The sequence below is a fragment of the Chrysochloris asiatica genome, unplaced genomic scaffold (genome assembly GCF_000296735.1).
Source record: "Chrysochloris asiatica unplaced genomic scaffold, ChrAsi1.0 scaffold00030, whole genome shotgun sequence".
NCBI classification, from domain to species: Eukaryota; Metazoa; Chordata; class Mammalia; order Afrosoricida; family Chrysochloridae; genus Chrysochloris; species Chrysochloris asiatica.
Genome location: NW_006408548.1, coordinates 15,663,108 through 15,680,547, shown reverse-complemented (window position 1 = coordinate 15,680,547; position 17,440 = coordinate 15,663,108). Strand labels below are relative to the sequence as shown.

The following is a 17,440-nucleotide window of genomic DNA, read 5'->3' as shown; positions in this document are numbered from 1 at the left end:
TAAACCTCTCTTTTTATATACACATATAAGCTTCACTGGTTTTGCTTCTCTGGAGAACCCAGTTTAAGACTATTCACTTTTGTATCCCAGAGTCTGTACACAGTAGGAGAAAAATGTTTTTTGAAGAAAAGAAAGTATGTTCCAAATATAGATATGAGAAAATAAAAGTTGGGGTCATTCAAGAGATAGTAGGATCAAGAGTGGAGAGTGAAGCGTCCAGCTAATATGAAGTAAGGGGAAATGCACAAGAACATCCATACTTGCAGATAGTACCCACTTGACCTGGCTTCGATGGCTGGATGATCAGAACTCGACTAGAAGAAGAAAGAAGAGAGAGAGAGAGAAAAAAAGAGTAACCTGCTATGATTTGATGAACATTAACTATATTTATGGATGTAGTAGCTCAAAAAGGGAACAAATCTTTACAGCGAGGATCACTCCCACCCCCTCAGTACACAGGGTTCACAGGGATGGGCAACTGAAATATTGGATATCCAAAATGGGGTGGGGGGATATAAAGGCAAGAAGTGACTGGCTTACAAGCTTTCAAGAGGGAGCCTAGTTCCAGACGGGGCAGGGGAATCACCACTGAATGATTTCCAATCTGTTGGGACTGGGCTGACAAAAGGAAATGAGGATAAGACTCTTGTGGTACAATAGTGAATAATTGCCATCAGGACTGACTGTGAGGCTAGGAAATATAGAGGTAGATGTTTTTTGACAAAAGGAGGAGAGTGATTGATTTTGCAGCCCAGGAGCAGAGGTCACTGGGACCATCAAGTGAGAAGAACAGAGAGCGGGACCCTACCCCGAGAGGCAGTGATGCCAGGGTTGGAGACAGAGACGATGATGTGGACAGATGGAGTGGCTGGGGACACTAGACTCAGGTAGGGTGAAGGGCTGTGTGCTGGAGGCCAGAGGGTGGGCCCATGTGGTGTACCCTTTGGTTATTTGATGATGCATGGAGGGGATTGTAATCATTGCAATGAAATGAAATATGTTAGGATGAGTGTAAAGCTGATGTTCTCCCATGTAAACCTCACAATAAAATAAAGAAAGAAAGAAAGAAAGAATTCCAACTAGCTATAAGCAAGACGAGACATTTTCCTCTATTATTCAAAACTGTACTGAAGGATCCAGTCAATACAATGTTGTTGTTGTTGTTGTTAAGTGCCATCGAGTCGGGTCCGACCCATAGCGACCCTGTACAGGGTTTCCGAGGGTGTAAATCTTTACGGGAGTAGAAAGCCTCATCTTTCTCCCGCGGAGTGACTGGTAGTTTCGAACCGCTGAACTTAAGGTTCGCAGCCCGATTCGTAACCACTACGCTACCAGAGCTCCCTAGTCAATACAATAAAGATAATTAAATGCAAAAAAAAAAAAAAAAAAAAAGCGAGAAAGAGATAGTAGGATTAGTTTGCTGGGTAGAAAACTCATTTAATAGAAAGTGAGTGCTGTATATTACTTGATATGACTTTTCTATCTACTATCTTAATTACCACCAAGTGATTATGGGGGAACCAGGCAAATAAGGTATACAGGACTCTAAGGATGGGATTGGTTACTTTTGCCATCCTGCTAGATTTAAAAGGAGCCATCTCAGAAGCAAGAACTAATGATCCCAAGACCATCAAGAAGGAAGAACATGAATGGAGCATGAGATCACTATCTAGCAAAGTGGTGACAGCAGAGGCGAGGGCAGAGGTGGTGGCATGGAGAGAGAGAGCAGCTGCAGGCTCAGGCCCATGGACTGAGTAAAGCTGAGTCCCAATGTGCAGGAGACTGGCTTACAGAATGTGCCCTTTGGACATTCACAAACTGGCTAAAAGAGTTTTATAACATTTGCCTGAGCAGAGCAGAGGCCAAGGGGCCATATGGCTTAGAAGTTGAAGACAGGAATGAGATGTGTCTGCATTAGGGCAGAGAAGAGGCTTTGCTGATTGGTAAACTGCTGCATCCTGAGTTGGTTTTAATCCTGTTCACTTTCCTAATAAAACCCATAATCTTGAGTATTGTTATGAGTTCTGTATATACATTGAAACGAATTGTTGAATCCAAGATATGAAGCAGAGAGTACTGTCTGTGGGAAGTATGGTTAGTATCAGAATAGGGTAAAGAAGGTTGTAGGGTGGAGGCATGTCTGACCTCCATTTTGTAGGAATCAGCCTTGGGATCATATTGGGTTTGCTTTTCATTCACCAGAGGAAGTCAGCCACGGTCCCCACCTGGTTCTTGCAGAAGTTTTAAATTAACTTACAAAGAATTTACGGTAAATCAAGCAAGTCAGAGCAGGAAAGATGCTATAATAAGTAGAGCCTTTTGAAGTCTGTGTAGTGCAAGAAAACACCATGGTATTGAAGCAAAAGAATGGTACTAAGCCACATATGAGACTATATAGGGATATCATAAAATTTCCCACCCCATTACAAGTCAAAGAGAAGAAAAAAGAAAATGGAGTGACTTTTCAGTTCTTTGTACTTTTCTATAAGATTTTAATTGACTTGTCCAAGATGATTTTATGATATTATTAAAGAAAAACAAAATATTCAACACATTAAAATATGATCCTCCATATGAGGTTGGCTTTAGGCTATTAAAACATTACAGGTCTTTTCATCATTACTTTAGAATATTATACCTCAAAGAAAAGCAGAGAGAAAATCTGGGTACATTTCACTCTCTTTTTTTTTTTTTTTTTTTTAAAGTTTTTATTGTGAATTGAGTGATAGTTTACATGGGGGAACATTAGTTTTACATTCATCATTTCATTGCAAAGATTACAATCTCCTCTGTGTGTCATCATTCAACAGTGTTTACTTCTTTTCTGTCTGGTTTTTTGTTTGTTTGTTTTGGCAGGAGTGATGTACACAAAAACACTCAAGGATATATAATTATTTAAACAACCAAAGGACACATTCTGCGAGCCTGCCTCCTGGCCGCCAGCACCTGGCTGCCAGCACACAGCCTTTCTCTTTCCATGAGTCTAGAGTCCTCAGCTACTCGCTCTCTCCATGCCCTCAACTCTGTCTCCATCTCTGGTGTCGCTGCTTCTCTGGATAGGGTACCACATTCCGCTCACACTTTTCTCCCTTGATCGCTCATTGTATTTTAATTATAACAATATATGTTCATTTTAATTTCTATTAATTTTTTTTTTTTGGTCATTGAATAGGGCCATGTAAAAAGTGGTATTTCCACCACTTGTCTGTCAATTTATCTTACTGTGGTGGCTTGTCTGTTTTTGTGATGCTGGATGCTATGCCACTGGTATTTCAAATACCTGTGGGGTCACTTATGGTGGGCAGATTTCAGCAGACCTTCCAGATAAAGAGACTAAGAAGGACCTGATAATTTTTTTTTTTTTTAAATGGCCAGTGAAAACTTTATGAATACAGTGGGACACTGTTTGATGTAGTGCCAAAAGATGAGACTCTCAAGTTGGAAGCTACTCAAAAAATGACTGGGGAACAGCTGGCTCCACAAAATACAGCTGACCTTACTGACATGCATGGATCAAATATTTCAGGGCCTTCATTTGCTGATATGACATGATTCAAAATTTGAAGACACAGCTGCAAACATTCATTAATAATCAGAACTTAGAATGTACAAAGTATTAATCTAGAAAAAGCAGTAGTTGTCAAAAAAGAAAACTCTTGAATATATATCCTAGGCATTAGTGAGCTGAAATGGACTGGTATTAGCCATCTTGAATTGGACAAACATATGGTCTGCTATGCTGGGAATGACAAAAAAAAGAGAAATGACATCAAGTTCTTTTGATACCTTTTGAAATGTGTCAAGAAAGACCAGTTAACACAGCTATTATTCAAATGTACATATCAACCACCAAAGCCAATGATAAAGAAACTGATTTTTTTTTTTACCAACTTCTATAATCTGAAATAGATTTTTAAAAAATGCAATCAAGATGCACTGATAATTACTGGTGATTGAGATGCAAAAATTGGATAAAAAGAAGGATCGGCAGTTGGAAAATAAGGCCTTAGTGAGAAAAACAATGTTGGAAATTGCATGACAGGATTCTGCAAGACCAATGACCTACTAATCACTAAAAATATCTTTTTTCAACATAAATGATGTCGATAAAAGTGAACTTCACCAAATAGGATTCATAAGACTCAAATCAACTACCTTTATGCAAACAAACTGTGGAGAAATTCAATGTCATCATTGAATAAAGCTAGGGGCCGCCTTTGATACAGACCATTGATTATTCATATGCAAGGTCAAGTGGAAACAGAAGACAATTCCGATAAGTCCTCAAGAGCTTACAGAACAAACTTGAGTATATCCCACATGAATTTAGAGACCAGCTCTAGAAAGATTTGATACATTGAACACTAAAGGACATTAAAAAGACAAGAAACAAAGACTGAAATGGATGTCAGAAGGAATCTGACACTTGTTCTCCAATGTAGAGATGCTAAAGCTAATGTAAGAAATGAGGAAGTAAAAGAACTGAACAGAACATTTCAAAGGGCAGGTTGAGAAGGCAGAGTTAAGTATTGTAATGAAATGTGCAAAAATCTGGAGTTGGAAAACCAAAACGGAAGAACACATTTAGTATTTCTCAATCTAAAAGAATGATGCAGAAAGCATCAAAAGAAGATGCAAGGTATACACAGAGTCACTGTACCAAAAAGATATGGTCAATGTTCAGTCATTTCAAGAGGTAGCATATGATCAAGAACTGATGATATTGAAGGAAGAAGTCCAAGCTGCACTGAAGATATTGGTGAAAAACAAGTTTCCAGGAATTGACAGAACACAAATTGAAATCTTTCAATAAAATGATGCAAAACTGGAGGCGCTCACTCATCTTTGCCAAAAAGTTTGTAAGACAACTGATTGATAGAGATCCATATTTGTGCTCATTTCAGAGAGGTGACCCAGCACAATACAGAAATCATTGAATAATACCATTAATATCACATGCAAGTAAACTTTTGTTGAAGAACATTTAAAAACTGTGGCATGCAGAACCTGTACAGAGTAAGAGGCAATTGTGTGAACTGAACAAAGGGATACTGCCTGGGTTGAATACAGGAAAGGTGTCAGGGTTGAATTCGTTCACTTTACTTAGTTAATCTGCATGCTGAACAAATAATCTGAGAAGCTGGACTATATGAATGACCTGGTGCTAGGATTGGAGGAAAATTTAGGATATGGAGATGGTTTAACTTTGCTTGCTGAAAGTGAAGAGAATTTGAAGCATTTATTGATGAAGATAAAAAACTACAGCCTCCAGTATGGTTTGCATCTCAACATAAAGACCACAAAAGTCCTCATAACTGGATCAATAAGCACCATCATGATAAGTACAGAAAAGATTGAAGTTCTTAAGGATTTCATTTTATATGGATACACAATCAATGCCCAGGAAGCAGCAGTCAAGAAATCAAACAACATCTTGGTTGGGCAAATCTGCTGCAAATGACTTTTTCAAAGTGATGAAAAGCAAAGATGTCACTTTGAGGACAAAGGTGTGCCTGGCCCAAGCCATGGTATTTTCAATCAGCTTGTATGCATGCAAACACTGGACAATGAATACGGAAGACTGATGAAGAATTGATGCCTTTGAATAATGAGGTTGGCAAAAAATATTGAGTATACTGTAGAATGCCAGAAGAATAAATATATCTGCTTGGAAGAAATCAGCCAGAATTCCCCTAGAAATGAAGACAGATATACTTTATCTCACATACTTTGAACATGTTATCAGGAGGGATCAGTCCCTGGAGGAGAACCTCATGCGTGGTAAGCAGAAAGTCAATGAAAAAGAGGAGGAAGACCATCAATGAACTAGATTTACACACTAGCTGCACTAATAGGCTTAAATATAGCTAAAATTGTGGGGATGGTAAAGGGTTATTAGCAGTGTTTTGTTATTGTGCAAAGGGTAGCTATGAGTTGGAACCTATTTAATGGCACTTAACAACAAGGAGCTCTGGTAGTGTAGTGCTTACGAATCGGGCAGTGAACCGCAAGGTCAGCAGTTTGAAACTACCAGTGGTTCATAACAACAACAACAACAAGAAGTAATTGAATAGAATCTGGATCATAGATTATTCAAGGTGAACATGGGATTCCCTGAACTACTGGGGATAGAGTAGGTGCTCAACTCCTTTAAATCCCAGACTAATTCAGAAAAAGCTTGGCCCAAATTCTTCTCTAGACCTGGGAAAGAAGGTATAGGACAGTATTCTGAAACAACTGTCCTGCAAAGACATTGCCCATAAAGAAACAAAGCTATGAGTAAGAAGTTCAGTTGTAGATTGTGGCCAGTCCTTTACCTAAAGAAGAAAAAAATACATAAAATTCACACCTGGAACAGCACATGCACAACTGAAGGCCAGCAAATACTACCTGCTGACTTGCTGCTGTTTTATTCTTTCATTTTCATTCTTCCTTTATAGATTCACAACTATTTCTGAGCAAATAAAGCTATTCAATTTTTCAGGCACTTAAATGTATCCATTCTTCTCTATACTTTTCAAACATCAGGTGTAATAGGTGGAAATCTGGGCAGGCAAACAATTTTCAAAAAAATAAAAATAACTCTGCAATTATTACAAAAGCATTATATTTTTATTATTAAAGAAGTAGCAAATAGTGAAACAAAAATGGGTTAAAACAATCTCATCACAATGATTATACAGTCTTCCAGATTTAAAAAAAAAAAGCTTCTTTTAAAAAGTTGATATACGCTGTTTTGTAACTTGTGTCTCTGAACATACAATCTTAACATCTTCCTACATTAATATCAGAAAAATTGTAATGGCTGCAGAGCATTTGGATGTACCACAAAATACACAACCAATGTCTGGATGTTGGACATTTAGTTCCGGTGTGGCGCTGCGGGTAAACGCGCCAGACTGCAAAGCCGTTTGAACTGCAAAGTTGGCGGCTCAAGCTCACCAGATGCTCCTCGGAAACCCTATACAGGGTCACTATGGGTCGGAGTCGATTCAACGGCACTTAACAACAACCACCACCTTAGTGTAGTGGTTACAAGTCACGCAGCTAACCTCAAGGTCAGCAATTCGAAACAACCAGCTCCCTTAAAGACTTACAGCCTCAGAAACCCTATGCAGGATCGCAGGACACACAACCACCAACACCTTAATTCATTGCTATCAATAACTTTAGGAGATACTTTCTTGAGGTTACAGTAATTGCCTTAATTATTTCCTAGCATTCCAGCGCACTATGAGGGTGCTCTTTCTCCCACTACATGGCTATATTTAGGGTCTGTTGTTGTTAAGTGCTGTCGAGTCGATTCCGACCCATAGCTACCCTGTATAGTGTTTCCAAAGAGCAGCTAGTGAGTTTGAACTACCGACCTAGCAGTTCAATTGACTTTGCAGTCTGACGCATTAGCCCACAGAGCCACACTAGGATTAGCACTTTATTTTTTCAAAAATTCCGTATTTTAATGGGCAAAAATGCTGTGTTACTGCATTCATTTATACCCACCCTCTTGGTTATCTGTGAAAGAGCACAGTCGGCGCAGTGATTAGAATTGGGATACTAACTGTAGGGTGGGTCAAAGCTATTAGCGGCTCCCAGAGCAAAATATAAGGCAGTCTTCTCCCTAAAAGATTTATAGCCTTGGAAACAGGAGGAAGCAATTCTATCCTGTCCTATAGGATTGCTGGAGTCTTGGTGTGGTGCTGTAGGATACGCACTGGACCGCAAGGTCGGCGAGTTATCTGAAACCACACAGGGTTACTGAGTCGGAATCACTAGACAACAATAACATAGGATCGCAATGAGTCCGAACCGACTTCACAGCAAGTTCGTTATCTGGCACTGAGACTCTGAAAGGGGTGTTTTTTTGCGAAGATAACCCCTTGTCGGACACTTCCTCAATCTGACCTTAGCCAAGGAGACGCAGAAAAGCGCAACCAGCCAACTCTGGATCCGTACGTGGCAAGAGCGTGCGAGCGTAAATCCGTGCGTGCGTGCGCACGCTAACGTCATTGGCGGGGACGGCGTGTGTGCAGCGTGGAGGTAGGCCTGGTGCAGGTATCGGTGACTCGCGTCAGTCCTCCAGTCGCCCTCCATTGAAAATTGAGTCGGGGTTAATACGCGGGAAGGGTAGGGCATCTGAGAACTAAGGGCTTGGTTTCTCTTCGTCGTACGGTCTTTCCTGCGTGCGCATGTCTGTAGTGAGTGGGCGGGTTGCTTGCGGTATATAAAATGGCCACACCCCTCACTTTTCCTGGGCCTAACCCTTTCCTTCCACACGTGACCCAGTTAGAGACATTTATGGATTTATGACGGTGTGGAGAAATCCCCATTCCACCCTGCCCCACTTCTCCCAATTATCAACCTTATTTCCTGAAGCTCAGTCTAGAGTTCACTGCCCTTGGAGAATTTTGGAAGGGCTGATTACATCTAGTGTTGAAGATCAATAAAGACCATGTACCCTGCCGTCGTTGGAGTACAGGTGTGGCGCTGCGGGTTACTGCGCTAAACTGCAAAGTTGGTTGAACCTCAAGGTCGGCGGTTCAAGCTCAGCAGCTGCTCCTCGGAAATCCTGTACGACTAACAGCGCTTAGCAACCCCTACCTTGAATTGGCTTGAACTGTGTTTTCTGTGCCACTGACACCCCAGATGCTATTTAGAATAAGGTTTCATGATAACTAAGAAAGGATCTTTATTGGATTCAACATGAATTTAAGGGTACCTTTATATTTTTCATTGTACAAATCTTTTGGTGATTTGAATGAATCATCAGTTCACATAATTGCCTTCCAATGTCTGAGGTACACTGTACGTACAGTCTAAAAGGGAGTTAAATCCAAACAGGTAGTTTCATAAAAAAGTATACAATAAAACTATGCGGTGCCATTTTCCCTGAGCTAATTAGCAGCTTAAGACAAGCATCTAAAGAATACTTTAGATACTGTTTAGGCTTTTAGTCTCTTTTAAGCACTAGTGTGTAGCTCCTGGATGTGTTGTGGTCTGTTACAGGAGTGTGTTTCTGATCATCTGCATTTCAATCATGTCATACTACATGCAAAATTTCCTAGAAATTACAAGCCATCGTCTTCTGTACTCAAGATTATGCCAGCGGTTAATAAGAAGTAAAAGTTTCTTTGGGACTGTGCCAACATCCAGTTTTCGAAGGCGGGTTGTCGTTACAGGCATTGGCTTAGTGACTCCTCTTGGTATTGGAACGCAGCTGGTATGGGATCGTCTTATCCAAGGAGACAGTGGAATTGTTTCACTGGTTGGTGAAGAATATAAGAGAATTCCTTGCAGTGTTGCTGCTTATGTGCCGCGAGGTTGTGATGAAGGTTATTTTAATGAACAAAACTTTGTGTCCAAATCAGATATCAAGTCCATGTCTTCTCCAACCATTATGGCCATTGGTGCTGCGGAGTTAGCCCTGAAAGATTCAGGCTGGTGTCCTCAGTCAGAAGCTGATCAAGTGGCTACTGGTGTTGCAATTGGCATGGGAATGGTTCCTCTTGAAGTTGTTTCAGAAACTGCTCTGATGTTTCAGACTAAAGGCTACAATAAAGTCAGCCCCTTCTTTGTCCCCAAGATTCTAATCAATATGGCTGCAGGCCAGGTCAGCATTAGATATAAACTCAAGGGCCCCAATCATGCCGTCTCCACAGCCTGTACCACAGGAGCTCATGCTGTAGGAGATTCTTTCAGATTGATAGCCCATGGTGATGCTGATGTGATGGTAGCTGGAGGTACCGATTCTTGCATTAGCCCCTTATCTCTTGCTGGGTTTTCCAGAGCCCGGGCTTTGAGCACAAACTCTGATCCTAAGTTAGCATGTCGACCATTTCATCCAAAGAGAGATGGTTTCGTGATGGGAGAAGGTGCAGCTGTGCTGGTGCTGGAAGAACATGAACATGCTGCTCAAAGAGGGGCTCGAATTTATGCAGAAATTTTGGGCTATGGACTGTCAGGTGATGCTGGTCACATAACCGCCCCGGATCCTGAAGGAGAAGGTGCCTTAAGGTAAAGATTGCTTAGTAGTTTCATTCAAATTAATACTTCAAATAAGACTGTTTATTGAAGTTCCAAATTAGGAAATTGTTTTATCTGGCTTTCTTGATGTATAGTATCTTTATTGGTTTTCCATGATAGGCTAAACAGTGCTTTTGAATTCTTTGCTTTAACATGTTTGGACTATTTGAAAATATTTGGACATCCTTAGAAAAATTGGATTTGAGTCAAGGCAAACAAAAGTTGTGAGAAAGGCCATGTGTGTCTTTGACAACTTTTCATGCATCCAGTTGTACTTAACCATTAGAGTGCTTCCTCCCTTCTCCTTTTCCTTCTCCCCTTTGGACATTGATCAGGCATGGACAGTAGGAGGAGGAAAAGGAGAAGGGAGGAAGCACTCTAATGAAACTACAAAAACAAGCCACTAGTTTAGCAACTCCTGGATTATACTCCTGAATTTTTGTGAATAGTTGCCTGTGCTAAAAATGCCAATCATAGTTACCAGCTAGTTGAAGAAATAGTTACACTTTGGACAATCTTTCAGCATATTTCAAATTATATTATCTTAGAAATTATATGCAATTTAGAGATCAGTTATTAAATATAGTGAGGTTTTAATATCCAGAAGGCTTTCTAAGTTTCTTTCAGAGAGACTTTTTTGTCTTGAGGATTTTGTTTTTTTCTTCTTGGTGTGGCTTTTTACTTCATTTTAGAATTCTTGTAGTCATCAATAAAGATAATTTTGAAAGATTGTTTGAATCCCTGACATAATAGTGTAAAAGCTTTAAAATTATTTTGGGAGTGATACCAAGTTTTACATTAAAAAAAGAAAAGAAAAATGTCAGTTATTTCCCACTTTTAAATAATTTACACAGCCTTCCCCCATCCCAATTCAGGAAAAACAAATTTCCTAGAAGAAGAATTATTCTAGGCTTGAGTCAGCATAGCTTCTTTCTATTAAAGAAAATGTCAACGCAAATAAATAGACGTATTTTATTAGAGACTATAAAATTCATATGCCATTTGGCAGTCCAAGATTCTGTTGTAAATTCTGTGCAAGGTTCTGTTACTAGAGCCAAGGATTTTATTCATTAAGTATACTCAGATACCTGTGTGATAAGCCATATACCAATAAGGATCCCCTGGTAAAATTACGCTTGATTCTGATCAATTCAATTTCTTTAATTTTATTAGATGTATGACTGCTGCTGTAAAAGATGCAAGTGTCCAACCTGAAGAGATATCCTATGTCAACGCGCATGCTACTTCCACGCCATTGGGAGATGCTGCAGAAAACAAAGCTATCAAACGTCTTTTCAAAGAGCATGCATATTCTCTTGCAGTTTCTTCAACTAAAGGGGCTACTGGACATCTGCTGGGAGCTGCAGGGGCAGTTGAGGCAGCTTTTACTGCACTGGCTTGTTACAATAGAAAACTACCACCTACCTTAAACCTGGATTGTACAGAACCAGAATTTGATCTTAATTATGTTCCACTAAAGGCACAGGAATGGAAAATTGAGAAAAGATGTATTGGGCTCTCCAATTCCTTCGGTTTTGGTGGTACTAATGCAACACTTTGTATTGCTGGCATGTAGGACAACTCATTTGGAATCATTCATGTTTGTTTTTTTTTAATGTTATCAATTAATAAAATATTTTAGGTAAAGAAATAATGTGTGCTTATATGTATATGGATATATCAATGCCCAGGTATACTATCTGTGTTAGGGATTCTCAGCCTCAGCACTATTGACATTTTGGGCTAGGTAATCGTTTGTTGTGGTGGGGGTAGGTGAGAAGGAAACTGTCCTGTAAGCAGCTTCCCTGGCTGGCACCTGCTAGATTCCAGGAGTGCATTTCCAGTTGAGAGAAAAAGTGTCTCTAGACTTTGCCAAAAGATTTAGCCTTGGGAGGCAAAATCACCCCAAGTGTTTTTCTAGTACTATTTCTGTCTTCCTAGTACTATAGGTCAAATGAGTCCCTTGGTGACACCAACAGTTAAGCTCTTGACTCATTGCAAAATGGTTGGCAGTTTGTGCCCATCCAGAGGCACCTCTAAAGATAGGCCTATTGATCTACTGCTGAAAGGTCACAATTCTGAAAGCCCTATGGAGTAGTTCTAACACCCATGTTGTAGTTGTTAAGTGCCATCAAGTTGGTTACGACCCATAGCAACCCTGTGTAGGGTTTCCAGGGAGTGACTGGTGAGCTTGAACTACTGACCTTATGATTCCAACCGACTTTGCATTCCAGTGCATTATCCCACTGCGCCACACTGGAAGTCCTGTAATCAACTCTATAGCAACTAACAATATTACTAGGTCAAATAACTCTCTATGACTTTTCACATACTTTTTGTTCCTTTCACTAATGCTAGTAATTTATGGAGTAGCTTCTCAGTGCTAAGCAGGGCTATTGCATGGCAGGAATTCAGGCACATCATTCACATACATTATACAAGGAAATCATACAATGTAAGTATAGCTGTCAGCGCTGGATTTGTGTACTTATACAATGATTCATGGTGTGGTGCTGTAGAATAAGCTCGACTAGTGGTTACGAATCGGGCTGCGAACCTTAAGGTCAGCAGTTTGAAACTACCAGCTGTTACATGGGAGAAAGATGAGGCTTTCTACTCCTGTAAAGATTTACAGCCTCAGAAGCCCTGTACAGGGTCACTATGATTCGGAACCAACTCCACAGCACATAACAACTAACCACAAAGTCAGCAGTTCAAACCCACCAGCAGCTCTTGGGAAATGCTGTACAGGGTTGCTATGAGTCGGAACCAACTCGACGGCACTTAACAACCATGATCCAACCCTTCCCATATTATTCAAGTTTTTTTTTAGTAAATTAATGAAATTTCCCTAAACTTCCAAGCCACCAACTCTTTGAAACCAAGAAGTAAAGTTTCAGGGGGTAGGAAGGGAAGACAGGAAGAGGGCTTCAACCAGGGGGAATTAGAACATGGGAAGGGCTGGAAGTTAGAGAAAGCACTTATACTAACCATAAATGTATCTAGCTTGATGTGGGAGGTATAGGAGACAGAGGCAGAAAATCTGTTGAAGATTGAAAAGAATCTTACAACGTTTGTTTAAAAAATTAATAAGAATGTTGGAAGCCATTTAATGTTTGAGGTAGTAAGAAGGCTATGTGATACATCAATTTGTCTAGGTAGAACTATATTTCCCATAATTCTTTTATTGTATACTTTTTTTTTTTTTTTAACTGTTCAAAATTTTTATTCTGTTTGAAATAGTAGGACAGGCTTCCCACTTCACCCGTTTACCAGATTGTTTGGTGGATGGACGAGAATGGTTTCCACCTTCCTGAAAGGTTAGGATGTAAATGATCAAGAAACCAAGCACTGGCTAAAACAATGCTTAAAGAAACCCTTCATCTATCCCACTGAAACTGCCTGGGACTGAACTCTTTTACCTGTGGATAACATGGCTGCCTTAAGGAGAAGATGAGACTTCTGAGATTTAAGGGAGAGAGGCTGATGGGACACACTTTGTTTACTGGGTACAGAGTTCCGTAGACTATGAACCTGAGTGTTAGACACAGCGTCAGCGAGACCACTGTCTTCCTTTTCCTCCTCTTTATCCGTGTTCTTTTGTTTTGTTCGTTCCTGAGAGTACTGCCACTTTATGTTCTCAAACTGGAACATGGTAATATTGCTCTAGGTGTTGAGCGCCATCAGCTAGGGGAATTTGTAGCAGAAGCAAGAAATCCATTGCTTTCTAGTCCGGGACGCTCAGCTGCTCCAGGAGCCACCATCTTGGGTGAGACCAATGGGGGAAGGATCAGAACAGCTACGGACTCCTGACAGAACCGCGGAGATAAAGGTGTGGACATTCTTGTTTTTTGGTATCTGCTCATTGGTCCCTCACTGTCTGTGCACACTGTCTGGTCACACTGTCTGTGACCATAGGGGTGCCTGAGCTAGTGGACACCCCAGCCCCACCCTCAGAGGGTTCGACTAGCTCATTGTATACTTTTGACTAGGGAGAGCTAGCTGTAAAAGATTTTTGTAGGCGATTTGGATAATAGAAATGAAACATTAGCCAGTTTGCAGTAGTTCATGTTGTTTAGTGCTATCTAGTCAATTCTGATTCATAGCAACCCTGTATAGGGTTTCCTAAGTTTTTAAATCTTTGCAGGAGCAGAAAGCCTCATCTTCCTCCTGTGCAGTGGCTGGCAGCTCAAAGTGAGGACCCTGTGGTTCACAAGTCATCTGCTTATCTATAGAACCACTGCACTGGTAGCTACTACATGTATTTATTGTTGCTTTACTGCTGGCTCATTTCATTGTTGTGAGGCAGGGGCTGGAGCCCATAACTGCTCCATTGGTCTCTGAGTCCTCCCTCAGCTTCTGAATCTTTGGCAGGTGCTTGGTTAGCTCTATGATGATGAAGGGCCCCAGCTTCTGCTCCACACCTCCAAGGTCGAGGCAGTAAGAATTTACAGATTTCAGTTCATTGTTCTGTGAGTTCTGGCTTGCTATTGGAACTTATATCCATCTTCCTTTCTTGACTGCCTACCCTGTGGACTTCAAACTCCAGCGTCAGAAATTAAGCAGTGTCACTTTAGCCAAACAACAGGTAGACTTATAAAGCAAACAGTACACTCCTGAAGCATGTGCTCCTCAGAAAAATCAGCTATATGAGACCAAAAGGGCAGCATTTGTCAAAAAACAAAGGTCAGAAGACAGGAAGGGACAGGATGGGGAACCCAGGGAGGAAGTGGGAAGAGTGCTGTTGCATTAAGGGCATTGTTATAAAACAAAATGTGTATAAATTGTTGAATAGAAAACTAATTTGTCCTGTGAACTTTTCGTAAACCACAATGAAAAGGAGACGGAGGCAACAGGTGAACATAACAGAGACCATTTTACTAGTTTTCATAATTGCATAAAGATAAATCCCTATAACAAATTTATTCCTTCTATCTATCTATCTATCTATCTATCTATCTATCTATCTATCTATCTATCTATCTATCTATCTCTCTATCATCTACTTAGTACTTGCCTACCTAGCTGTTTATTATCTGTCATCTCTACTAACTATATCATTATCTTAGTGGCTCTATTTCTCTGGTTGCATCCTGAATGATACAGATGAAAAAGAATGGGAGCCATTGGAGAGTGATGTATGACAGTTTATTTTAGAAACATCACTCTGGCTGCTGCTTTCCAAATGGATAGATTAGAGGAAGCGTCAGAGTCCTGGTGTGGCACTGTGGTTAATGTGCTGGACTACAAAATAGCTTTGAACTATAAGGTCGGCCAGTTGCTCCAAGGAAACCCTATACAGAGTCACTATGGGTCGAAACCAACTTGACGGCACTTCACAACAACAACAAGAAGCAGGGAATCCATTCAGAGTTGTTGTTCTTAAGTGCCGTCGAGTCGGTTCCAACCCATAGTGATCCTGTATAGAGTTTGAACCACCGACCTTGCATTTCAAATGGCTTTGCAGTCTGACTCATTAACCCTCAGCACCACACCAGGAGTCCAGAATTGTTAAGAGCTGTCAAATCATTTCAGACTCATAATGACCTCGGAGCCAGAATGGGGTTTCCGAGGATCAGCTGATGAGTTTGAGCTGCTAACCTTGCAGTTAGCAATCCAGTGCTTATCTTACAGCGCCACACTATGACATTCCAATCAGAAGAGTATTGTAAAATTCAGGTAAAACAAGAAGGTATCCTGAATGAAGCAAAGTATTTTAATCCAAAATTCTACCAAAGTTGAAAATCTGTGCTTTTTGGGTATGGAAGTTGGGGGAAGGACAAAAAGAATGTATAGCTAACATAACTAGTAAGCTTTAAAGGTAGGACAGACTTCGGGGCACTCAAGTGATGTTTTGTAGCTCCATCTCTGTCCAACTCTTTAAAAAGTATTATTTATTTTGTGGTTAATATATACACAACCAAACAAACACCAACTGAGGCATAATTTACATATAATAAAATGTATCCAGTTATATACACTTCAATGAATTTTGGAAAATTTACATACCAAGTATCACTACCTAGATCAAAATAACATTTCCATCACTCCAAAAATTCTCTGTGCACCCTTACAGTGAATTCCTCCAACCCCAGATGATCACTGAATAACTTTCACTAGTTGAGATTTACCTTTCTAGAATTTTATAAATAAATGGAGTCATACAGGATTTTCTCTTTGGTGTCTGCTGTCTTTCACATACAATGTTTTTGAAATTTATTCCATTTTATTGAGTATGTTGTTGTTGTTGTTAAGTGCCATTGAGTCAGTTCCGACCCATAGCAGCTGGTGAGCTTGAACCGCCGACCTTGTAGTTCAAACAGCTTTGCAGTCTGGCACATTAACCCACAAGTAATTTATTCCTTTATATTGCTCAGTATTTTTTTCTATTATTATAAAACCAATATAGGTAATACCCTGACTGTTACTCTACCCTTTACATCTAGCCAGTTCATTTTATAACTTTTCCTTATTTTTTGACATAAAAATGCATTGCTTTTTAAACAGAAAAAAGAAGCAAGGGTTTAAAAATCTAGCAAAACTGTAATAGCTTCTGAAGCAAATAGTCCTTCCTCACAAATCACAAATGTACAGGAGCATAACAATTTTGTCTCTAAAATATACCCTGAATAGTCATTGCTCTTCATGGTTAATATCATTTCTCACTGAACTATCGCAAAAGCGATACCGATTCGTAACCACTACGCTACCAGAGCAGGTAAGATTAGCTTCCTGAATTATATCACACCAGAAGTACAGGTAGTACAGAAAAGTGAAATCACAGACAGCTGGTAAAAGACCCAGCATTGCTTCTCTTTGTGTTCAAATTTTCATGTGGATCACAAAAATCCAATGAAAGATCGATTGCCACCACAAACTTATTAAACTTTTCTTTTACTATCTTAACTGTAGCATGATGGATTCTTAAGCATATTGTTGATAGCGTTTTCACTAACACTCAAGTATGGTCAATTAACACATGAAATGGCAAAGAAAGAAAACATCTCAAGAATTCCAAAAAATTTCATACATGATGTATTTTCAGCAAAGGCGCTGATAACACAAATTAAGCAAATAGTTCACAAAGCAACTAAAAATACATTTCTTGTTCTTTCCCTTAAGAATGGTTGTATACCTCCATAGATATTAGCCATAGGAGCTCTGGTAGCGTAGTGGTTGTGAGTTGGGCTGCTAACCTCAAGATCAGCAGTTCAAAACTACCAGTCGTTCTGCAGGAGAAAGATGAGGCTTTCTGCTCCCATAAAGATCCACAGCCTCGGAAAACCTATACAGGGTCTCTATGAGTCGGAACTGACTCCATAGCACATTACAACCACTACCACATAGATTTTAGCCATAGTAGCAGTTTTATTGTAACCTTGAGCAAGGCACATTAGTATGTCCAGCACTTTCAAATTAA

At 40.0% G+C, this 17,440-nt stretch overlaps 1 protein-coding gene across 2 annotated transcripts; it reads left to right on the top strand.

Annotated features, from left to right (window-relative positions):
• Positions 1–9,000: 9,000 nt before the first annotated feature.
• On the top strand, positions 9,001–11,641 carry OXSM (3-oxoacyl-ACP synthase, mitochondrial). Of its 2 annotated transcripts, XM_006851617.1 has the most exons (3): positions 9,003–9,710; positions 9,960–10,011; positions 11,194–11,615. In XM_006851617.1, exons 1-3 carry the CDS (start codon positions 9,035–9,037, stop codon positions 11,594–11,596), a joined length of 1,131 nt encoding a protein of 376 aa, XP_006851679.1. In that variant the 5' UTR covers positions 9,003–9,034; the 3' UTR covers positions 11,597–11,615. The 2 variants fall into 2 exon arrangements, with proteins under 2 accessions (XP_006851678.1, XP_006851679.1); XM_006851616.1 differs by having other exon boundaries at positions 9,001–10,011; positions 11,194–11,641.
• The last annotated feature ends 5,799 nt before the right edge of the window (positions 11,642–17,440 follow it).

Coding starts and splice junctions, on each gene's coding strand:
- OXSM (XM_006851616.1), top strand. CDS start 9,035: ATGTCATACTACATGCAAAATTTCCTAGAAATTACAAGCCATCGTCTT. Junction 10,012..11,193: donor GAAGGAGAAGGTGCCTTAAG/GTAAAGATTGCT, acceptor TAATTTTATTAG/ATGTATGACTGCTGCTGTAA.